The sequence below is a fragment of the Labeo rohita genome, chromosome 12, assembly GCF_022985175.1.
Source record: "Labeo rohita strain BAU-BD-2019 chromosome 12, IGBB_LRoh.1.0, whole genome shotgun sequence".
Taxonomy (NCBI): domain Eukaryota; kingdom Metazoa; phylum Chordata; class Actinopteri; order Cypriniformes; family Cyprinidae; genus Labeo; species Labeo rohita.
In genome coordinates, this window is record NC_066880.1 from 8,499,172 (window position 1) to 8,523,890 (window position 24,719).

Below are 24,719 nucleotides of genomic sequence, written 5' to 3' on the forward strand. Positions count from 1 at the left end.
ATTAAGCATAATACTAAGATGATAAAACCATGATATACAGTTGAGGTCATGAGTTTACACACACTTTGCAGAATCTGCAAAATGTTAATTATTTTATCAAAATAAGAAGATTCATACAAAATGCATGTTATTTTTTATTTAGTACTGATCTGAATAAGATATTTCACATACAAGACGTTTCATTCAAAGACCTCAGAGACGACCTCAGATTCTTGTCTAATTTACATCTCTGCTCTGGCATTGAAACAATGAAGGTTGGACTGTTACAGCTGATTTGAGGTAACACACTCATGTCAATCATCTTTCGTGGGAGCGACCTCTGTCGGTGTGACGCCACACTGACAGGCATCAGAGAACTCGATTTGAAAAAGGGGATATTATTTTTACAGATTAATTAAAAACCACTGCATGAATTTTTATCATTATACGGTAGATTTGTACATACACTGCCAACACACATTAATGTTCAAACAACATGTAAAAGTGAAGTTTGCATCCAATGACCTCTTTAATGCATTGGGTTTTCTTCTGAAGCATCAGTGAGCATTCGAACCTTCCGTAATAGTTGAGAAACAACTAAGAAAAGGCACAACCTAAGCTGTGTGTGGATTCTGTAATATTGGAATTCTGGATTTGTTCCTAGGTTATACAACTCATATTCCAAGCTCTCTGGAAAACTTGATTCTGGTTGGTCAACTGCGGCATTCAGCACTCAGATATTTCCTAACAGTGCAACAGTTGCATTCCAGAAATTAAAATTCCATTCATTTTCTCCATAGAGAAACTGATTTTTAAATATGTCTTTTAAATCCTTTATAAGACATATTTAACATAGTTCATCCAAAAAATGAAAATTCCATCATTAATTACTCACCTGTCGTTCCAAACCCTTAAATCCTTTGTTCATCTTCGGAACACAAATTAAGATATTTTTAATGAAATCTGAGAGCTTTCTGACCCTGCATAAACTACCACGATCAAGGCCCCCCAAAAAATTACTAAGGACATCGTTAAAATAGTCCATGTGATATCAGTGGTTCAACCTTAATGTTATGAAACTACGAGAATAATGAAAATAATGACTTTAACAATTCGTTGAACGTGTCAGTTGCACTGCTGTCTACGCAGGGTCAGAAAGCTCTTGGATTTCATCAAAAATATCTTAATTTGTGTTCCAAAGATGGGGTTTGGAACGACATGAGGATAAGTTTCATTTTTGGGTGACCTATCCCTTTAAGAGTTCCATGTTGGGGTCCCAATTACTCACTCAGGGTGTATTTTGCAGTAGTGACCGGCTAATTGTAAAGTATCCCTTTTTTATTTCTCTGTCTGTTCCAGTTTGTATATTTTACTAACTATGACTAATCTCTGTTTGATCAGGCACAAAGTTAGCTTTTTTCTGCTGAGTAAAGAAAATGCGAAACATGAAAATGGTGTTTAGATGCTTTCAGGCAACTGAAACCTCAATGACTCATGTCATGTTGACTGCAGTGGTTAATTTACATGAACTTTACAAGAGGGGACATCCACTAAAGTGTTGCCAGCATCATAACAATTACGCTTGATTTATGGACAACAGAGGGAGATCAATATGTTCTAGTTGACACCTTGGGCACCAGGCCGGGGGGGCGGTTGAGTGCTATAGATAGGTCTTTGTAAAGCCCTTCACATCACCACCTTACCTCCGCTGCATGTCGCACATGCCCCAAGGTCCTGGTGCCCTTGTCACAAATCCAAATGAGAGACAGATGGCTGTTAATGGGGGGGGGGAGCTGGGAGGGTGTGACAGCTATGGCCGACCAAGATATGTGTCAGAGACAGGCATGATTACAGGAATCTATGGCTTGTTTTTCCACCAGTTGATCCAAGCAGATATAACACTGATTCTGGGAGAGATAGAGTCATGGGCTGAAAGAGTCCACAGAGCACATCTGCAGTATCTCTGTCTTTCACATTGATGACAGATACATGATCAACGGATGGAATTAGGTCAGATATCAATTCCAGAGTTTGGTTCATGTCCATAACGTCATTTGGTGAGAGTTTGAAGGACAGAAAGTCTGTGGGTCATTGTTTTTAGAAGATAAACAGAGGAGTGACTTCATAAATTGCACTAGCAGCCTATGTGATGACATCACCACAGCTGCCTACGGATTGATCTGTCGGTTCGAATCATCCGTCAGACTGTACCAGATGAACAACATCTGAAAATCATATGAATGCATCAGAAAATACTGATGAAATATTTTGAAAGACTTGTGATTTAGAATATAAGATCTAAAAGCAGGTCTTAAAGGGATAGTTCACTCAAAAGAATAAAAAAAAAGAAATCCTATCATCATTTATTCATTTACTCATGTTTTCCCAAACCAGTTTCTATCTTGCTAATGATGGTACACTTTATATGTTCAGATCTTCTACTGTTGTAGTCTATGATGTTGATAAAGAATCTAAAACCCCACCAACTGACTGTGAAGCAAAGAATGATAAGATGGTGTCAAAAGTTTAATTCTGAAACTAAAAGAGATGCACATGTTATTTGGCTGTGTGTACATTTGTTCAGAGAAACCTAGAGCGAAATTTCTCAGTGTGGAGCAACTCTCAAGAGTTATAAAACAGACTTGGAAGGTTTGAAACGCATCCAAACGACTGTTTCCTCCAGCGACCTACATTAAAAGCGAACATAGAAAGAAAATAAAAGCCACATTTTATAGCTTCATTTGAAACAGTTGTCATCTCTGTTGGCCTGCATTGTAAGTTCAAAACGGCATTTATTACAAGAAAACAACTGTTTGTTTTTGCCACATAACACATTAGGGAATCGAGACATGACTGCAAAGTAAAAAACAAATTTAGCTTCACAGAGACCAACATTTTTTTCTTTCAGCAGGTACAGAGCTGTCTAGTGTATTCTCAAAAGCCAAATAAAAGCAAATGTATCATCTAATAGGATAAGGATCACATCACATTCACTCTATAGAAGGAAATGTGCTGTGTTTATCTTTACACACCTGGAATTGTCTTCAAAGTTATCCAGTTTAGAAACAAAAGAAACTGGATCAAGAGCCTGTGCTCAATGCATTCTTGGCCAACGCTCTTTTCTCTCTCTCAGGAATGGGGTGTTGCACATTACACACACATGTTGAAGGAAATATCTCCAGGTTCCACTACGTCATGGCTATCTGCCCGAAGTCAGATTCTCTCCGGTCTGATCTCACTCAGTTTACATTTAATGTCAGCGCAGAAAACAACAGAGTATGAAGATTGCAGCACAGCCCAAGGCCCCGGTCAGTTTCACCACATCATAAAATGCTGGGTGGGGATGTACTATATATGTTTATGATTGCTTCAGCCATACTTTCTAATGAAAAACACATGGTACAGCGTATTATACTACTGTTACATCTCTGCAAAATCAAGAGAAACAAGAGTAGACAAACCGTAAAAAGAAGTTCAGTAATCAAATCAATCGTAAATAGTACATTATAAATAGCGACTCGTAAATACTGTCTCGAGATATATAAGAGCAGACATCTGATATACTGATATTACATTTGGACCAGACACTTAAAGAGGAAGTGCTCACACAAGTGGGAGGATATGGAGGGACTGGGAACTGCCTGTAGATAATGAATAAGACATGATGGAGCTCATGGGATTTGAAAGACTGATAGTCCATCTGAATTTGCTTTACTTCTGAGAGCAAGTTTTATTGAAAGATTTAAGATCGCTCTTCGCCTCTGTGACACGCATTCCCCGAGGTCATTAATGTCTGATCTGCTGTGACTGAAAGAGTTCTTGAAGAGCCATGAGTGAGGTTTGATTAGGAATTATTTTCCACAAAGTTGTTGGCATTTGTTTTGAAGACCAGGTCGGGAGTTCATCATGTGCGCAGCTCCTTAATTGGAAACCGCAACAAGTAAACAGACAATTGAAAACAGATTTTGTGACTGATTAAACCTTATTTTTAACTTTTGGTTTCTATACACCATCATTTTCTTATTCGGCAAGGATGCATTAAAGAATGCTACGAATACACTACCAGTCAAAAGTTTTTGAACAGTAAGATTTTTAATGTTTTTTAAAGAAGTCTCTTCTGCTCACCAAGCCTATATTAATTTGATCCAAAATATAGAAAAAGCAATAACGTGAAATATTTTTGCTATTTAAAATAACTGCTTTCTATTTGAATATAGTTTAAAATGTAATTTATTCCTGTGATCAAAGCTAAATTTTCAGCATCATTCATTACACCAGTCTTCAGCGTCACATCGTTCAGAAATCATTCTAATATGCTGATTTGCTGTTCAAGAAACATTTTTATTATTATTATCAATATTTAAAACAGTTGAGTAATTTTTTTCAGGATTGTCTGATGAACAAAAGATCCAAAGATCAGCATTTATCTGAAATAAAAAGCTTTTGTAACATTATACACTATACATTATATTGGTAAGAACTTGTAGAAATTAATACTTTTATTTAGCAAGGATGCTTTAAATTGATCCAAACTAATGATAAGGACATTTATAATGTTACAAAAGATTTCTACTTCAGATAAATGCTGTTATTCTAAACTTTCTAATCATCAACATAATGTTTTAACATAATAATAATGATAAATATTTTTGAGCAGAAAATCGGAATATTACAATGATTTTTGAAGGATCTGACTGGAGTAATAAAGCTAAAAAATTAGCTTTGAAATCGCAGGAATAAATTACATTTTAAAATATATTGAAATATATATTGAATATATATTGAAATATATTGAAAACAGTTATTTTAAATAGTAAAAATATTTAAAATTTGTACTGTTTTTGCTGTACTTTAGATCAAATAAATGCAGGCTTGGTGAGCAGAAGAGGCTTCTTTAAGAAAAACATGAAAAATCTTACTGTTCAAAAACTTTTGACTGGTAGTGTTTCATGGTTTTCACAAAAATACTAAGCAAAAAATATTTTTTTTCAACTTAAAAATGAAAAATGTCAGCATATTAAAAAGGTTTCTGAAGGATCATGTGACAATGAAGACTGGGAAATGGCTGCTAAAAATTATTTTTAAATATTTTAAAACAGAAAACTTTTAAATCATAACAATCCGACCAAAACTTTGGATTTTACTATTGTGCCACATACTTGGATGACTTTTTATTCTGAATGAATTATGGCTGGTCTGACCACAGACACAATCAATATTACTCTTTGAAAACACCACTAACAAGTGGTGACAAGCTGAGGGAGAAAAAAACAAGCCTTTCCAATGGTCAAAAACAACCGAACCACACAGCAAGGTTAAACAAAGAATTGCATTTTCATTTCATCATGAGGGCTTAGTTGTCAGCGACTCAGATGTAATGGCCAACCTTTAGAAAGACATGAGTCATAGAACTCAGAATCTTCCAAAGAGCAAATGTCACAGCCCACAGTAATTCAGCCTTGGCTCATTTATGCTACACAGTGTTCTGTCAGTGGGTTATACCAAGAACCTCTCGTTCCATAGCTTGTTACTGGATACTGCAAACGCTCGCCCAGTTCGCACAAGCAGACTTCCTCATTATGAAGTTCCCATTTATATTAAAACTGTGACCGTAAATCGTAATCTGCCTTGAAAGCGAACTGTTACATGCCAACAACTGTTGCATGATTGTTAGCATCTTGGACATTTTCAGAAGCATTCCTTTCAAGCACACTGTGTTCAGATGAAATATGTCCAATTTTGTAAGCAACATCTGTGCTAGAACAGGAAAAGACACTGGAAAAAGGTTATTTGGGGCTTGATTTAATAAGCCGGTTCATTTTTAATCCCAGCATTCTTTTTATGGTAATCCAATGCATGCCGAAGCAGTTTGGAATTCTTCTGTATTGACATGCTAATGTTGCACTAACATATATGTGCCCATGTTTTTACATGAGTGTGTCCATGCACTGGCCTGCCTTTGTCCAGTCTAACTCAATGTGTCTCATTGAATCCAAATGTGTACTTCTATTGTGGCCTCTAAGACAAATATGTAGCATCGTGAATGCTCGTCCAGGCCGCCCTCCACCCCCAGTCCAGGCACATAGCACTGGTTCACAAACAATCAAGTGTCCATTGACCAGCCAAGGACAACGGTGGTCTTATGTGCTCGATGGGCGTTTGGACGTACAAGGAGGGTTAGTGTGGTGACATGGTTTGTCATCGCCAGCTGGTATGGTGGGCATGTGAGGGCGAAGACGACCCATTGTTCTCGCACCACCAGAACAATTGCACGTTTCAGAGGGCCACACTGTCTTTGAGGGACAACGCGCCCCCCTGATTGCAATGAGGGGCCGACTGCATGTGATACGGGAGTACTGGCTACAATGCGGTTTGCTGTTGTTATTTTATGTTTTTTTGGAATTTTATAAAATGTGACCCTGGACTTAAGTAGCACGGGTATATTTGTAGCAATAGCAAAAAATACATTGTATGTGTTAAAATTATTTTTATTTTATGTCAAAAATCATTAGGATATTAAGTAAAGATCATGTTCCATGAACATATTTTGAAATTTCTTAATGTAAATATATCAAAACTTAATTTCTGATTTGTGATATGGATTGCTAAGAACTTCATTTGGACAAATTTAAAGGTGTTTTTCTCAATATTTTGATTTTTTTGCACCCTCAGATTCCAGATATTCGAATTTCAAATCAGCCAAATATTGTCGTATCCAAACAAATCATACATCAATGGAATGCTTATTCAACTTTCAGACGATGTATTAATCTCAATTTTAAAAAATTGACCTTTATGACTGGTTTTGTAGTCCAGGGTCACAAATTATATATTTATATTATAACTATTAGAAACATTGAAGATTTATATATTTAGGCATTTAAGGTGAAAAGTGAAATCAGGGTTGGAAACGAGAGCTTGTGGCAAAAATGGCATCAAAATGAACAAAAATGACCTATAAATTCAAGACAAAGTGGTAAAAGTGTTACCATATTACGGCTGTCGTGATTCAAATGAAATACAAAAAGGATTGAAAAGTGTCAATTTGCGGAATAATATTCACTCACACTGCATCAGATCACTTTTAGGCACTGTTTTGTGTAGCGTTGAACCTTATAACCAATCAAATGCATTTCTGTTGAATTTAGGAATGCATTGGCCAATCAGAGCCGTCAGCACTCTATGTAAATAAAATATTCATTTTGTAGCTTCAGTGATTATAATGGGAGTTTTTGCATATTTGTCTAGATTGGCTAAGGTCATGAAACAATATAAAACATTTTTTTTAAGTTTGGGTACATCAAATTCTGGCTTCACAGACTAACATGTCGGTCACATGTTTGTCTGTGAAGCTAGAATGTGACGTACCCAAAACCAAAAAAAAAGTTTTATATTGTTTTCTATATTGATACTAATAATCATTATTACAATATAAAGAGCAATAATCTACAATAATGAGTTCTGTCATAATATTGCAGCCCTATGAGCTCCTGTTTTTTTACATGTATAATTTAGATACAATTTTAAACAGTCTATTGTTATTGACAACAGTTTAAAATATTGATTAAAGTAACTGGGTAAATTTAAGTATTTGACATTAAAGACAACACAGTATGGTTGGTTTGATTTGTTACAAAAGATTTATATTTAAACATAAATTATTTATTATTCTTAAATATAGTTTCCACAAAAATATAACATGGATAATAAACATTTCACCATTTTAGAATGATTTGTGAAGGATCATGTGACACTAAAGACTGAAGGCTGAAAACTTTTGTCATCAAAGGTATAATTTAGATTTAAAATATTTTAATAAATATACAAATAAAATAAATTAATTATAATAATATTTTAAAATATTACAGTTTTTTTTTTTTTTTTTTAAATGCAGCTTTGGTGTGCATAAGAAACATTTTTAAACGCATACCTACTTTTAGAGTTTATGACATAAATTCAAAAAAATTTAAGTGCAAGATAATATAGGCCTACTGTTTTGAAATACAAGAAAGCAGAAAGTGTTTTAAAAGCATTACACTTTATAAAGCACTACATACATTCACAGTCCTTTCCCGACAACATGTGCATCATACTAAATGGCCAGTTTGGATCAATATTTTCTATTAATGCTCTATACTCTCCAGCTCAAGGCCTTTTATTTTTATTGTCTTCAAAATCCGCACACTTTTATTCCCCTTCCACATCAGCTTTCAAAACTCTCAAATGATCAAAAGGAAACTTGAGAAAATTGATTTTCAGATAATGCTGTGTTGTTGCTGCTTGAGACTGTCCTTCAGAGACGAGTGCGACGGAGCCTGTCATTGAGCTCTGTACAGTAACACACACACACATTCACACACAAACATATATACACACATTCACTTCTAAAACACCATTTACCAAAGAGCTATTTTACAACAATGGAGAAGAAGTTCCTCTATTTTTTTTATTGACAGTTACATTTGCCTCTTATTAAATTTCACGTCACTACGCAATGGTTTTAAAAAGCGGTACTTTGCTATAAAGTTTCCAGGCTTTTTTTTTCTAATTGGATTTTTTTTATCTAATGGAATGTTTTGAGCATTTTTAGAATGCATTAAATTACCACTTGAAGAATTGTCAGAATTGTCCATGTGAAGATTAGAACTCTACAAATAAATACTAAAGTTATTTGTCCTTGCCCATTTAACATAAAATAAATAAAAGCATAAATTAAACAAATCGTTACCAACAGACATCAGAAACTGTACCTTACAAAATTAATCCATAAATTATCTAAAATTAAAGGGATAGTTTACCCCCAGCACCCCCCCAAAAAGAAAGAAAATTCTGTCATTAATTACCCTCAGACAACTTACGGGTTTGGAAAAACATGAGGGTGAGTAATTACAGAATTTTCATTTTTGGGTGAACTATCCCTTTAATAAAGCTGCACCACTAAATGCTAAATAAATTACTAAAATATTTAGTCATTAATCTAAAATAATGATACAGACCCTAGAAATGTTTTAAAATCCGATGTGGATTATAAAACCATTTTGATATATAAAGTCCTGTTATGCTGTTTTGTCTCCCCTGAAAAAGCTGTTGTCTTTTACTCTTTGTGTAACACTTCTCCTTCTCACTTTAATCCATTTTACACAAATAGAAATAGTTTTCTTGGCAATCTAATATGTGATATGTGTGGAGGAGTCAGACTTCATAACTATCATTGTGTGGATGATTGATTGATGCTGCTATTAGAATGAGTCAATGGCTGATGTGTGTTTAAGAGTTTAGGTGAAGTACATTAAACTCTTCTTTCTATAGTCATCCAGAAACAGTGTACAAGTCCCAAAAGCATGCTAAAAGAATGAGTGTCCTGTCAAGCTTTCACTCAGGTAACCTGGTTTTGGCACTAACAGCGGATTTGAGGTTAAAGGAAAATTACCCTAATGTTTCTTTCAGTATCTGAAGAGACTGATGACAGACTGAACAATATTTGTTTTTCTCTGCTTGTCAAATCTTTTTCCCAGGCCCTAGTGAAAGAAAGACTGGCATGAAAGTATTAAATAAGGCTTTTACCAGATAAATCTGGGGTTAAAAACAATTCAAAGTTAGTGGCATATTGCCACAAAAGTCTTTTTTATGTTTTTTCGTTTAAATATATATGGGCCCTAGTGATGTAGACAGACTTGGCATGAACGTGTTAAATTTTAAAGGCTTTTGAAAGAAGAGTTAAATACAATTTTGTATTAATGGCATAGCACAGTTGTCACAGACATGTTTTTTTAATGTTTGTTTTATGCTTATTGGTTTAAATTTGTATATGGATAGACTGATGACAGACTGAACAATAGTTGAGCTTTTGGGATCAGTAAGATTTTTAATGTTTTTTTTTTTTTTTTAAAGAAGTTTCTTATGTTCATCAAAGCTCCAAAAATACCGAAAAAAGCATTATGAAATAGTATTGCATTTTAAAATAGCAGTTTTCTATTTTAATATATTTTAAAATATAATTTATTTCTGTGATGCAAAACTAAATTTTCATCAGCCATTATTCCAGTCTTCAATGTCACATGATCCTTCAGAAATTGTTCTAATATGCTGATTTATTATCAGTGTTGAACACAGTTGTTGAATTTTTTTTTTTTTTTTGGAACCTGTGATTCTTTTTTCAGGAATCTTTAATGAATAAAAAGTTAAAAAGAACAGCATTTATTCAGAATAGAAATCTCTTCTAACAATATAAGACTCTACTATGACTTTGTATTCGTTTAACACATCTTTGCTGAATATAAGTATTAATTTCTTTCAAAGAAAAAAGAAAGAAAAAAATTACTGACCCCAAACTTTAAAACGGTGGTGTAATTTTTTAACAAAAAATTCCATTTTCAAATAAATATTGCTCTTTTTAACCTTTTATTCATCAAAGAATCCTGAAAAAAGTGTCACAGGTTCCAAAAAAAAAAAAAATAAATAAAATAACCAGCACAACTGTTTCCAATATTGATAATAAATCAGCATATTAGAAGGATTTCTGAATGATTATGTGCACTGAAGACTGAAGTAATGATGCTGAAAATTCAGCTTTGCATCACGAGAATAAAATCTATTTTAAAGTATATTAGAAAACCACTATTTTAAATTGCAATAATATTTCACAATATTACTGTTTTTTCTGTATTTTTATCAAATAAACACAGCCTTGATCAGCAGAAGAGACTTCTTAAAAAAAACATTAAATACTGTACCAAACCTTTGAATGGCAGTGTAGGTAAAAATATATTAATTAATTAATTAATTAATGAAAATTAGTCAAAAATATTGTTTAGTCATAGATGCTAAACTTCATTTGAACCTACAATATTTCTTTAAGAAAGAACTTTGAATCAGAACAGGATGGATGTGATGAGATCGGCTTTTGGAAGCAAAAGTAGAAAGCCTCAGTCAACTTACCTTGAATATAGATTACCACTATCAAAACCTAATTATACCTTTAAGCTCTGCTGCCAACTGCCCCTGCAAAGCTGTGCAGAGAACAAAAAGACCCAACATTTACTCACAATGAAGCCTTACTTCAGCATAACTTGACACGCTAATGGCTCCAAGGCTGAATAAAGACAACCCAAGCCCATAAGAGCCTTTCACCTTCACTGGAGGGCAGTCAGACTAAAAATATATATAACAAAAACTTGCTTGGAAAGTTACAAAAAAAAAAAAGTGGGTAGAGTCGCCTGTGTTTGGCTACCACGGCCTCCTGACAGACCCCCAGTCATCAGAGCTAAGCTGGCGGCCATGTTGTAAATCACATAATGAAGTCTTTCCCTACAGACTTTTGGTGTTTAATCCTGATCTCAGAGGAGCAACAACCAGGAGTATAATAAAAGACAAAACACTCTCTCCTCTAGCCACAAAGTTTAACCTGCCCTGCAACAATGAGCCTACACCTACACAGAACCTCTCATTCTTCACTTCAGTGCGTCCATCTATCTCTCTCTTTCCTGGTCCCCAGCGTGTTTTTGTCATTCGCGGTCTCGTTGCAGGCATTTATCTCCGGGTCACGTAGAATGAGAGCAACCCTGGACTCAGGCCAAGCACAGAGCGCAGAGGGGTGAGAGAAACGTCTGGGGTCATGACTGTGTAAGTATTTGATCATCAAGAGATTATTCTGCTTTTTATCTATGGGAATATTGTTCAAATCGGATTGTATGTGATAGATATTTTTGTTGAGAAATTACTGGGGTTACACACAAAGATCACATGGTCTGTATTCTGACAGAATTATCTCTGTCAGTGTGTCACGCCAGTAAATGCTGCCCCCATGAGGAAGATTATGTTAATGTCTCATGCATTTCTCCATGGACACTTAAAGGTACGCTGCTTTAAAAAAGATCTACAAATTATATTAATATGTTGAAATCATGTACTCTCACACTACATGAATATGAATACTGTAGTCATATAAAAGCCTAATAAAAACAAATTTGTGACCCTGGACCACAAAGCTAGTCATGAATTTTGAAACTGAGATTTATACATTATCGGAAAGCTGAATAAATAACAAACCATTGATGTATGGTTAGGATACGACAATATTTGGTCAAAGACAACAGTTTGAAATCTGGAATCTGAGGGTGCAATAAAATCTAAATATTGTGAAAATCGCCTTTAAAGTTGTCCAGATGAAGTTCTTAGCAATGCATATGACTAATCAAAAATTAAGTTTTGGTATATTTACGATAGGAAATTTACAAAATATCTTGGAACATGATCTTTACTCAATATCCTAATGATTTTTGGCATAAAAAAAAAAAAAAAAATAATTCTAATCTTGTTGGCTATTGCTACAAATATACCCATGCTACTTATGACAGGATTTGTGGTCCAGTGTCACATTTATTGCACATCAAGCCAGTCACATCATTAGAGAAACAGAAACATCTTGTGATCACATGACCAGTCAATGCTTGCTTTATCTTGGTAATATTCCTGTTTATATTGTTTATATGCTTTTACTTGTGAAACAAATAAATTGTGTCTGACTGTGTGTGTGTGTATATACACTGAATATTTCTCAGGGTTTCTATTTCTGAGAGCCAATTTTTGCATTACCACATGAAAGACCAAAAAATATCACGACTTGACATTTATGAGAAATACTGAGGACACCCTTCAACCATTTGGCTAAATGACTCTTGCCTGAATGTATCCAAAATGAAATATAAGAAATTTAAGTAGTTTACTCAATTTTAATCCTCCACTTCCCTGATTGTGAAGGCCAAGTCCACCATGATTTACTGAATATTTCAATCTTGTGAGACAGTTGCAGTGCTTTAACCAGAATATAAAATAAAGCTGCTACAATGATTTGACACCTATCATGAAATGTCTACTCTGTTCGGACAATGCTAGCTTATTATAGAGTGTTTTCACAGCGTCATGTTGGCAGCACTGAACATAAACAATGCCACTGAACCGAACAAAACTGCTGATGAAAATGGTCAGTTATTGTCATGCTTTGGGCTGTACTAATCGGTTGAACTGGGAAAAACATTTGGAGTACTATAGACTGCCAAAAGTTATGACAAGTGAAGGAGAAGAGTCAAAAAAACTGCCTGAGGCAGAAAAGACATTTGTGGTTGAAAAAAACTGAACCAGGATTTCCAGAGCAAGAATCTTGACAACATTCTCGTTTGTGCTTATCATTTCCAGTCAGGTAGGTGAAATATTAGGCTAATTAATACTGCTCGTACATATCTTTACTACCAAATATTGTACCCTTTCCTGCTTAGTAAGTCCTTCTCTATATTATTTAGCAGCTTCCATGCATTTTTTCCATGGTTTAGAACCATTTAATTTATGGTTCAGCATAAATTAGCAGAACAACATATTCAGTAGTACATTAACAATCCATGCTGTTGTTTACATCCGCGTATCGCCAATATGACCACGTATCCGGGTAACTGACTAAATCATGACGTTAGTGCAAACTTTGTATTAGTCTGTCCATACAAAGAATACTCTATGAAAAGTTATACAGAAGATGTATGCGCACACACTTACCCTCACTCACACGGATCCTTGCATCATTCGAACAGACAGAGGTCATGAGCCCATTTAGTTAAATGCGTAGGCTGTCTTCAGCCATCAGACGTCTCTCAGAGTCAGACACATTACTGATGAGACTGTAATAGGGCTAAAGACACAGAAAGCACCATGTGAGTTCTCTGCCTTGTTAACTGTCAGCTAGGCTTAGCCATTGTATTAACATGAGCAGAAAGACATACAGCCAGGAAAGTAGTCTTAAAAGTAGTAGTACCATTAAGACATCTCAAAACAGCAAGCCTATATTAGCATCCATTACTCTTAACAACATGCAAGCTAGCCTGGTAACTTTTTGTCCTGCAAAGTCTGAAATGCTGCCAAAATTCAAGATATGAACTGCCTCTGAAAGAGTTTTTCTATTTTGTCAGACTCTAGCGATGACATCCCTCAAGCTACAGTCTGTGCCACGTCTGACTCAAGCTACGGTCTGTGACAAGGCCGACTCTAGTGATGATGTCCTCCAAACTACAGTCTGTGCCACGTCTGACTGTAATGATGGCATTCCTTTGGCCTTTTTGTGTCCCATGTCCTGCTGCAGTGATGACGTCTCTCCATCTTTATGTTCTGACATGTCCTACTGTTGTGACGACATCTTCGAAGCTACAATTTGTGGCACATCCGGCTATAATGATGACATCCCTGCATCTTCAAGCTGTGACATGTCCTACTGTAGTGATGATGTCCTCGAAGATACAGTCTGTACCACGTCCAGCCATAGTGATGACATCTCTCCATCTTCAAGCTGTGACATGTCAGACTGTAGTGTTGACGTCCCCCAAGATGTGGCACCTCAGTCAAGGAAGCTGCAGGATAAGACCAAAGTTATTGGTCAGTTTGCTACCATAACCCTAACATAATCCAAACACACTCACACTTAATCAGCAGTTCAGTTGTCTATGCTTTAAAATGACTTTAATATAGTTAATATAGTTGATGACTAACATAGAAATTTATTTTTTAACAGACATCAATTTTTGCTGCTATGAAATCGGAAGTCAGCTGGGTAAAGGTGGCTTTGGAACTGTCTATGCGGCGACTCGTTTGGACGACGGCCTTCAGGTATTAATTTTCATTACTTTCAATATATCAATATCCTTTGCAAGCACTCTTGGTGTATCATATTAACTATTTAGAAGACTTGACCTGTCAGAATTATTTAGACATGCTCTGCATGCATGCATTTAAATCTGTTAATGGTTAATGACTGTTAATGACTCTTCTCACAAATGATTTGTAAATCTAAATCCATTTTTTTTTTTTTTTGTTTTGTTGATCAGGTGGCACTCAAATTCGTCTCCAACAGGAACAAAAAATTCTTCATCATTGTAAGTAGGCTCTGCTCTTTCTGTTTTTCTTCCCAGTCACTCAGTTTTCAATTTCAAACATCTCATATTAACACTAACAGACTACAAATGATTTTTAGTAGATCATCTGCCACTGTCAATGGTTTGTCCAGGACTTGTATATCCATCATAACAACTATCTTTCTTCTAGGACGGTTATTCCAGACCTTTTCCACTGGAGGTCACTCTGTTAATTCTTGCAAGCCAAGACCCCAGCGTTCCCGAAATTGTCCAGCCTCTGGACTGGCGTGTGGAGCCTGACCACTACGTTTTGGTCCTGGAGCATCCCATTCCCTTTGAGGAATTGAACTGGTTTGTTCTGTGGCAAACAGTGACCATGGAAGAGGACGTGGCCCAGGTTATAATGCACCAGGCAATATTTGCAGCTCAAACATGCTGCCGACGTGGAGTATTGCACAGGGACATAAAGATGGAAAACCTTCTCATTAACCCGGACACACTCAAAGTCAAATTAATTGACTTTGGGTGTGGTGACTTCCTTACCAATGAGGCTTACACGACCTATGCTGGTCTGTATGATCTCTCAAAGCTCTCAAAGCTCTCAAAGCAATGATGGGGCAGTCATGGCCTAATGGTTAGAGAGTTGGGCTTGTAACCTGAAGGTTGCTGGTTTGATTCCTGCACCAGCAGGAATTGAAGATTATGAATAAACAGTGCTCTTTCCACCTTCAATACCATGACTGAAGTGCCCTTGAGCAAGGCACTGAACCCCCAATTGCTCCCTGGGTGCTGGTGTGTGTGTGTGTGTGTGCGCACTTGTAATGGGTTAAATGCAGAGGACCAATTTTGACTATGGGTCACCATAGTTGATAATATGTCGTCACTTCCACTTTTTTCAGCTGTAAAGGGGGTCTCTAGCATCATGCAATTGGGATCCAAATTGTTGTGAATCAAATGGCATCAAATAGTTCTAGTTAAAATGGAATGTGTTAATGAAAAAAAAATTCTCTAGGCACAAGAGAGTACTGCCCTCCCGAGTATCTGATGACCGGCAAGTACCATAGGGAACCAGCAACAGTGTGGTCACTCAGGATTCTCTTGTTTGCATTGCTGTGTGGAGATTATCCAAAGATACAAGACCTGAAAAAGATCAACAGCAACACCTGGGCCAAAGAAGGCCTGTCAAAAGGTGAAATCTTCATTTCAGCAAAAGACAATAGTAAATCTAAATAATACAAAATAGAGGTTAAATGTGAATTTGAGGTAATAATTAGACGTCTCTTTCTTCTTTCTACACAGAATGCTGTGATATTATTCGCTGTTGTCTCCAGATCGACCCACAGCAGCGGATTGAACTAGGCAAACTTTGTCTCCACAACTGGTTTAAGGTATTAATTACATATTGAAGATTTCTAGCTTTGTTACACTATCTTTTAATACATACTACAAGTGTCATATAGTAGATGAAAAACTTCAGCACTGATATATTTTAACTTATGTTCTTAAATTTCCATTTTTTCCCCACTTACTTAAAATGTTGCTGCTTTTGTTTTATATGTAGTTTGTGTAATGTATTTAAACAGTAAACCTGATTATTATTTTTTGGTTTCAGACTGCAGACAAGAAGAAATGAGGGATAACATCATCAGCAGCTTTTATGAAGATTTATTTTTTTTAATTTATTTATGTATGTTTATGTATTGACTGCATTGTATCTTATTTTAAATGTACACTCCTGTTCAATAAATTATAAAAAAGTGTAAACGGTCAGTCATTTTTAAGAGTCAGCGTAAGCAACCACAGCACCATCTCCTGTACAGTAAGCGCTTATATTCATTACCTACCTCATGCATCTCTCCATAGGATCTTCACAGGGTCATGTGACACTAAAGGCTAGAGTAACAGCTGCTGAAATTCTGCATTTTGTCACAGGAATAAATTACATTTTATAATATATTTACATAATAACAGTTGTTCAAACTGTAATAATATTTCACCATATTGCTTAGTAGGCTTTAAAATATTTGTCGCCACCTACTATGGTAAATATGCAATATGAAGAAATGGTCATTAATAAATCTTTTTGGTGAACTGATTAAAAAGTCACTGGCATAAATCACTTACCACTAATGGCAAAACAAAATCTTCTTTTGTGATGAGTACTCTGTTAGGCCTACTCTGAAGCAGATGCAGTATGCAAACCATACAGAGTAGTTTAAGTGGTTGAACATTGCTGGTATAACGGCCACTGAGAGTGAGAGTGGGAGTCTGTATGATTCTTGGAGGAGCTCAGCTTTGCCTGAAGATGTTGGCAAAAGATGGATCGAGAGATGAGGCAATTTTCCAGCTGAGAGGAACAGAGAGAGGAGCTCAAATCCCCAGAGAAAGAACAGACAATCCATCACAACACAGTGAAACGGGTTTTGTAGTGTTTGCAGAGACTTAATTCGGTCTGAGAAACAAATAAAACTTGAGAGAGACCTACATCAATACCTTGATAATAATCATGAACGCACTTAAATATTAAAGAACACACCAACAGGTGGCGGTGTTTATCTGAGACTTAAATTGAAAGTTCAGGTTTAATGAAGTGTTTATGCTGGTTGACCTAGATCTGTCACTGAACCCTACTGTTCAAGTTAAAGAAACAGGATTTAAAACCAGGTCAATGTACAAATCCTTTAAGTTTATACTCTTTAAAAGTTAAGTGTGAGATCTCCGTGCTACTGGTGTCATTATATGAAAGTGCAAAACGCAATGTCAAATGAGTTATTATTGAGGTGGAGATAAATACAATAGTTTTTCTGCTTGATACTACAAATTGATATGTCTTACCATGTTATTTTAATGTGTTGTAATCTTAGTTATGAACATACTGGTTTGTAGTGCAAACAGTTCCCTGGTGAAAAAAACAGCATATACTGGTAGGTATGTTTTGATGCTGGTTTAAGCTGGTCCTTTGCTGGTTTTTGCTGGTCATATTGCTGGTCAAGGACCAGCATGAACCAACAAAGGACCAGCATAAACCAGCTAAGGACCAGCATAAACCAGCAAAGGACCAGCTTAAACCAGCATCAAAACCTACCTAACCAGCATCCCAGCATTAAAACATATCTACCAGCATATGCTGGTTTTTTCACCAGGGTTTACTGCGTGTTTTTATTCTTCTCGTTATTTCCCCAGCTAATGAACCGGAAGTCTCGCCCATAGGCTTACTAACACGTTAGAATACGGTGGATAAGATCACTATCTTTGTTATTTAAAGCTAATTATGCATCAGCACTTGCATGGGTTCCCTCATCCAAAAAAAAAATCCTGTGACCTAAAGGGAAAATATGGTGAAACGGAGAAGTGCTTGGTTTGACATACTGTACCTGCTCAAAGACATTGTGTATCCTACACTGCTTGATACTCTTCACCGGATATGCAGCAGTAGTCCAGGTCACCTGCCAAGAAGTTAAGCTGAGCAAACTCAAAAGCAGCTTACTGTCTTTATCAGATCATCTGTGTTTATGTACTTGTCGGCAAACCAAAATACCCAAAGAAAGTCGCCCTCTTTACGGCCTTCCCATTTTCTATAGTATTTTTTACAGCCTTGTATGCTGTTTTGTTCCTAAAAGCATAACATTAGAATATTTAGTGTCAATTTTCAACAGTAAAACCAGCTTGTGGCTTATTTATGAAAAGACCTCCTAGATTTTAACATACCATGTTATTGATCACTGTGAGGTATTGTACATCACTTTTTAAATACAAACCAAAAACTGTCCATATGGTGAAACTCACTATATAGATCACTGCCATGTGCCATGCACCACAAACACCATGTGAAAGCAATAATCACATAATTCTCTCCTGATCTTATTGGATAAGGCAAACCTCCCACAGAGCTCCCAGAATGCACTGCTCTTTGATCTCAGCAAATGACTTGACAATAGAAATCTGTTTTTACAATTAAACAAGTTTTATTCACAATAACAAACACTATGCACCAGACACCATTCTAGTAAAGTCAACTTTCCTTACAAGTAATTGTATTTTCATGTAAACTGTATTTTTACAAAAAGAAAAATATATTTTGAAATAATTCTACACTATTTACATAGACACACAATTAGAATTAAAATAAAATAATTACAAAAAATTACAGGTTTGAGCATAGAGTTTCAGTCTCTGGCCTGGGACGTTTCATGGAGTAGTTGTGCGGATATAAAAGCACAGGAGCTCCCAGCAGTGGGATGCAGAAGTCACAGGTCAGGGTTTAGCTGCCAGTCTTAAGCTGTCTCCTCAACTCCAGGGGCCTTCTCAAGCATCCCCTCACCCTGGACCTGGTTATCCCTCTGTACCATAGCACATATTTGGAGCCTCAAACATTGTCTCCTAAACCTGTAAAATCAGCCTTTCCTTTTAGCAGTATACCATAGCAGTATACTTATCATCGGACGGGTCACAAAAATATATTATAATTTTTTTTACCCTTTCCCTAATCACAACCCTGGTACCTCAAAAATATAACTTTTATTTTATTTTTTAATAAAACATTACTTTAAAATAAATTAAAACATTTAACTTGTTGTCTCTCCATTTGTCAAAAGTTTGTGCACTCTCACTCCACATTTCATACCTGTCTAGCTTCTCATGTTTTCTTTTTATTTGTCATACCTGTCACATGACAAATAGCATTGTTTATTCCTAATAAATAGAAGTACTCACTGTACTGAGGCTAGTTTCCATATTTATATCTTTCACACTATTCCAAATCGCTGACTAGCCATTCTTAGGTTGAATATCAACTCAAATATGAATTAAAACAAGACTATAAAATTGTTGTTTGTGTAGCAAAGTACAAAGTCAAAGGGAAAAGCGAAGCTGGCAAAATTACATTTGGGTAAATTACATTTTCCACTCTTTATAAGCCAAACATTTGAATGTTAATATGAGGTTGTTGTTTTTTTCTAATATGGGGCCTACTAATTTAATTAAAGGAATGTAACTGACGGACAAATGTTTGTATTTACATTTTACTTCACCGGTTCTTCACTTAATTGGCTTTGTCTACACTGTGTGTAGTTTGAGTGATATAATTACAGTTTTAGGCTGTGTCCCACAGCTCTCTACCTCAGGTAGGTGTGGCCAAAGTTAGGTGGGCGGGGCTTGCTCAGCTGTCAGTGGCAACACCTTCTTCGTTTGCCCCTTCGTCCACTTGATTGCCTTTTCCCATGGCCTTCATCTTAGCCATGATGTCAGTGAAGGTCTCTTTGACGGTTTTCTCCAGGATCCAGCCCTCGCTCTCGCTCTCAGGGTCGTCTGGGTTGACCAGTGTGGACAGAGATGTGTTAACATACTGAAGTCCAATCATTACAGCAATCTAAAGGAAAACATGAAAGATATGAGTTAGATAGCATTTTCGTATGGGGTGTATCTAAATGTGAGGGGTAAATACATAAATACACATTCTCATTATCATTCCTATAATGTGCTTTGTTAGTTTACTTTCATATATGTGTACACTACTAGTCAAATTTTTTGAACAGTAAGATTTTTAATGTTTTTTAAAGAATTCTCTTCTCACAAAACCTGCATTTATTTGATCCAAAACACAGCAAAAGCAATAATATTATAAAATAGTTCTACTTTTTTTAAAATAACTGCTTTCTATTTGAAAACATTTACATAATTTATTTCTGTGATCAAAGCTAAATTTTCAGCATCATCACTCCAGTCTTCAGTGTCACATGATCCTTCAGAAATCATTCTAATATGCTGATTTGCTGTTCCATAATACATTTTTTATTATTATTATTTTCAATATTTAAAACATTTGAGTATTTTTTTTTCAGGATTCTTTGATGAATAGAAAGACCCAAAACTTTTGTAACATTATTCCATCAAAAAACTTGGTGTCATTTTTTGGGAAAGAAATTATAGAAATTGATACTTTTATTTAGCAAGGATACTTTAAATTGATCAAAAGTGATGATAAAGACATTTAAGATGCTACAAAAGATTTCTTTTTTAGATAAATGCTGTTCCTCTGAACTTTCTATTCATCAAAGAAACCTGAAAAAAGTATACTTTTCAACATAATAATAATAATACTAAATGTTTTTTGAGCAGCAAATCAAAATATTAAAATGATTTCTGAATAATCATGTGACTGGAGAAATGCTAAAAAATCAGCTTTGAAATCACAGGAATAAATGACATTAAAAATATTCAAATAGAAAGCAGTTATTTTAAATAGTAAAAACAAAATTTTACTGTTTTTGCTGTACTTTGGATCAAATAAATGCATGCTTGGTGAGCAGAAGACACTTCTTTAAAAAACATTAAAAATCTCACAGTTCAAAAACTTTTGACTGGTAGTGTATATCAACAGTATAAAATGTTATACATCTCCAACTGGTGAATTTAAATCACCCTTTCCAAGAAAGCAAGATTTAGCTCCATCCCACAGATTTAGAACCTTTGATCCCTGTGAATCTTCACCATCTCACACTCCTAATCTCCACCACACCTAGTTCAAGGTCTTGTTGTTGCTACCGCATGTCTTAAACCTGGCAGATTTTGTTCAAATCAGTGTTTTAAATGATTTTTATTAATACTCATATGCAAACACCTCAAAATATGTTTAATAGGTGACCTATAAAAAATTAGAATTCAAATTAACTACTTTATTTTTTTCTCTTAAGTTCCTTAAGGTAACAATCCTATAGTTATAGGTAACAGCTGTTGATTCCTGAGTCATGTAGTTGCATTTATCACAGAAGACCAATCAAAGGTAGTCAAACATTGTTATACATCCAATAATAACATCTAAGTAAGTTAGATGTTTTCCATGATAGTGCCACGTTAGATGATTGATTGAGGGAACAAAGCTTCTGTCACTGAACACGGTATGACGTCACCACAAAGATTAGCTATTACGTCCCTAACCAGCCTTCACTTTAGCACCCTTTTGGGACTGTCTGATAGACAGGGTTTACATCACCCCTCAAATCACTAGCCAAAAATTTTGTAGTTACAATTCTAAGGACAGACAACAAAACACCTTGTAATGGTAGGATTTGATCAGTTTACTGGATTACGTATCTGAACTGTACAAAACGTACCTTAAGTACTGATCTCTGACCTTTATAGTACAATCCATTAAGATTAGAGGAATGCAATGTAAGTGATTAAAGTCTGATCCTGGATCAGCGCATTGCGATATTCCAAAGCTGAATATCTTACTTGCAACAGGGTGACCATCAGCACAAGTATCCCAATGGTGTTCATCATTCCGCCATAGTAGGACACAAGAGCGTCTCGGCAGCCACGTTTCCAGATGTTTAGCTCTTCGGTGTAGTGGTCGTAGCTGTAGTGAGCCGAGTTGTTGGTAATTTGCTGTTGGATGCAGGGCCGTGGAGAGCTAGGGTTGCAGCAACTAAAGGGAACTCCATCCATTAGGTATTTTCCATCCACGTTGCTGCTGATTCGGCTAAAGACAAAAAGTTTCGCAAATACACTTTAGTTGATCACTTCCGTAAACTCGTGTTAGATTTCAGAATGCATATGACAGAAGGACTCAAATGTAGAGTAAATCTAAAATGATATTTAGAGGATTATCAAAAGCAGTGTGAATGTTTAAATTGGCTTTGATTATACGTGGATTTCTCATTATTTTTGTAAAAAATGGCAACATTCTTTTTTAGTTTAAAAACTGTGAATGCTCAAAAAAAACAAGCGACTTCCAAAATATTCTAAATCATAACTTCATTGTTATTTATTATCAATTAAATACAGTTTGTATAAATAAATTAATAAAAAATTAATAGCTGATTTGAGTCACTTTAGAAAACTTTTGACTTTATATGTTAGGTGGTACACATTAAAAACCATTAAAAATTTGATATTTTGATATTAGGCCACAAGTATTCGGCTGGTAACTTCAATGTCTATTCCAAGCCAATCTACCTGGTATTCAACTGATTGAAAGGGACAGTAAGCTCTGAGGGCAAGAAAATGTGATCCAAGAAGATTAGCGACTAAATCTAAACTGGCTAACATGCCTGATACCACTTACACTGCAAATTGACCCCTGGGAATCACCCAGTTCGCTAAATGACTTTGTAAAAAAATCATTATAAAAACTTCCACAATAAACTATTTTTGTGATATCATCCAACTATTACAAATCAAAAAGACACTTACTCTTTCACTTCTTTAGAGCTGAAGTCCAAGTAACGGTTGCTCACCCACTGGATCTCAAACCAATCTTTGTAGTTGTTGTTGCCACAGCAGCGGAACTCCATCTGCATGAGATCCAGTGTTCTCTTCATGTAGCAGCGTCCGGGTGTATCAGTGTCCTTGTAGTACTTCATTCCATTTTTTAGGCCCTCAGCAAGTGTGAACTCAAGAGGAATGCGCATGGCAAAACACATAGCCGCTGTGACGATGAGGAGGACGTTGAAGAACAAACAACAAATGAGAAAGGGCTTTAAAATGGTCTTCCATTTCACAAACTTGGTGGAGTCAAGCGAGTCGTAGCAGATTTTACCCCCACAGGCATTGAGACAACATGCTAAAAGCCCCACTCCGATGAGAATGTTGGGTACAAAATGACTTTCATTGTTGTCCATAAGTTCGCTTCTCTTGCGCAGTTCGATTTTAAAGAAAAGGCCCATGCTGAAGACCAGCACGCCTGCCATAATGGAAAACCAGTACATGAGCCATAGCATCTGGGCCAGCTTCACCCGTTTCTTCAGGTCAAACTTTACCTTCATAAGAGCCATGTTGAACAACTAGTTAAAGTCCGAAATAAAAGCCAAAAAAGTCTGGTGGATGTAGCTTACAGTGGTTGAACGCTGAAAGTACGTTCAAGGTGCAATGTGTAATCCATTCCAGAAAAGCGAGAACGTGTTAGCTACTTTCATGATGATCTTCACACCCATAATAGACTAAGTCCAACTCAGGTTCCTCCAAAGGTAAACGCCAATGTTAACACATTATTTTCATGATCTTAAAAAAAAAAATTCATGTCAATAATTAAAACAGCAGTGTCCTCAGGTACAGACGCAAATTGTGGTGTCCCTCTATCTGCAAAGGGAGGAGAAAAGCCAAGGATCCAAATGATTAAACACAAAGTTACTGTACGTCATCCTAAACCCAGCTAATCACCCTCATCCCATTTACAGAAATCCCTGGCCAGTAGATGAGCCTATCTGTAAGCTGCTGCCGTGGCTTGTCATTGGCTTGATTGGTCACATGGTATGACTGGTATAACTACAGAGACCAAAAACCAAAGAGTTAAGACCACACTTCCACCTCCAGGGTCTTTGAGTTCATGACCAACACACCAAGTGGCTGATGATAGTCAAAAATCCTAACACTTTAAATTTAGTTAATGCTTTAGCTAGCATGAATTAACAATGAGGAATTTTACAGTGTTTATTAATCTTTGTTAATATTAGTTAATAAAACACAAGTATTCATGTAGGTTCACAGTGCATGAACTAATATAACGGATATGACCTGATTTTATACATTTATTAGAGGTTGAAATTAACATTAACTATGATTAATAAATTCTAATAAGTCTAGAAGTATTGTCAACCAATGTATGCATGTTAATTCATAATTTAGTCAAATTAAACCATATTGGTAAATCATAGTCAAAAATTTGTTGAAAATTTTTAATTAGCCAAAAAAAAAAAGCCTACAGAACTTCATATTCAGATAATGATTGTACTTAAGACAACAGAAAAAGGTTGCATTATGCATTATAATACAGTACCTGAATATGACAGACCACGTCTTGCAATTATATTTAAATATGAACTGTTATCATTTTTTAAATATTAAATGAAA

General features: G+C 35.7%; 2 protein-coding genes across 2 annotated transcripts; one reads left to right on the top strand and one right to left on the bottom strand.

Annotated features, from left to right (window-relative positions):
* The first annotated feature begins 11,501 nt into the window (after positions 1-11,501).
* On the top strand, positions 11,502-16,524 carry LOC127174570 (serine/threonine-protein kinase pim-3). Its single transcript, XM_051125068.1, has 8 exons — positions 11,502-11,601; positions 13,935-14,394; positions 14,531-14,625; positions 14,844-14,891; positions 15,061-15,439; positions 15,883-16,059; positions 16,170-16,258; positions 16,483-16,524. The coding sequence occupies exons 2-8, from the start codon at positions 13,944-13,946 to the stop codon at positions 16,501-16,503; spliced, it is 1,260 nt and encodes a 419-aa protein (XP_050981025.1). The 5' UTR covers positions 11,502-11,601; positions 13,935-13,943; the 3' UTR covers positions 16,504-16,524.
* A 2,314-nt stretch (positions 16,525-18,838) lies between these two features.
* prph2a (peripherin 2a (retinal degeneration, slow)) lies at positions 18,839-24,048 on the bottom strand. The gene is made up of 3 exons (XM_051123993.1): positions 23,064-24,048; positions 22,104-22,350; positions 18,839-20,238 (listed from the first exon to the last, which is right to left on the bottom strand). Exons 1-3 carry the CDS (start codon positions 23,642-23,644, stop codon positions 20,029-20,031), a joined length of 1,038 nt encoding a protein of 345 aa, XP_050979950.1. The 5' UTR covers positions 23,645-24,048; the 3' UTR covers positions 18,839-20,028.
* Positions 24,049-24,719: the final 671 nt, after the last annotated feature.

Coding starts and splice junctions, on each gene's coding strand:
- prph2a (XM_051123993.1), bottom strand. CDS start 23,644: ATGGCTCTTATGAAGGTAAAGTTTGACCTGAAGAAACGGGTGAAGCTG. Junction 22,351..23,063: donor AGCTCTAAAGAAGTGAAAGA/GTAAGTGTCTTT, acceptor TTTTGTCTTTAG/CCGAATCAGCAGCAACGTGG. Junction 20,239..22,103: donor TGATGGTCACCCTGTTGCAA/GTAAGATATTCA, acceptor GTTTTCCTTTAG/ATTGCTGTAATGATTGGACT.
- LOC127174570 (XM_051125068.1), top strand. CDS start 13,944: ATGACATCCCTCAAGCTACAGTCTGTGCCACGTCTGACTCAAGCTACG. Junction 14,395..14,530: donor GGATAAGACCAAAGTTATTG/GTCAGTTTGCTA, acceptor ATTTTTTAACAG/ACATCAATTTTTGCTGCTAT. Junction 14,892..15,060: donor ACAAAAAATTCTTCATCATT/GTAAGTAGGCTC, acceptor TCTTTCTTCTAG/GACGGTTATTCCAGACCTTT.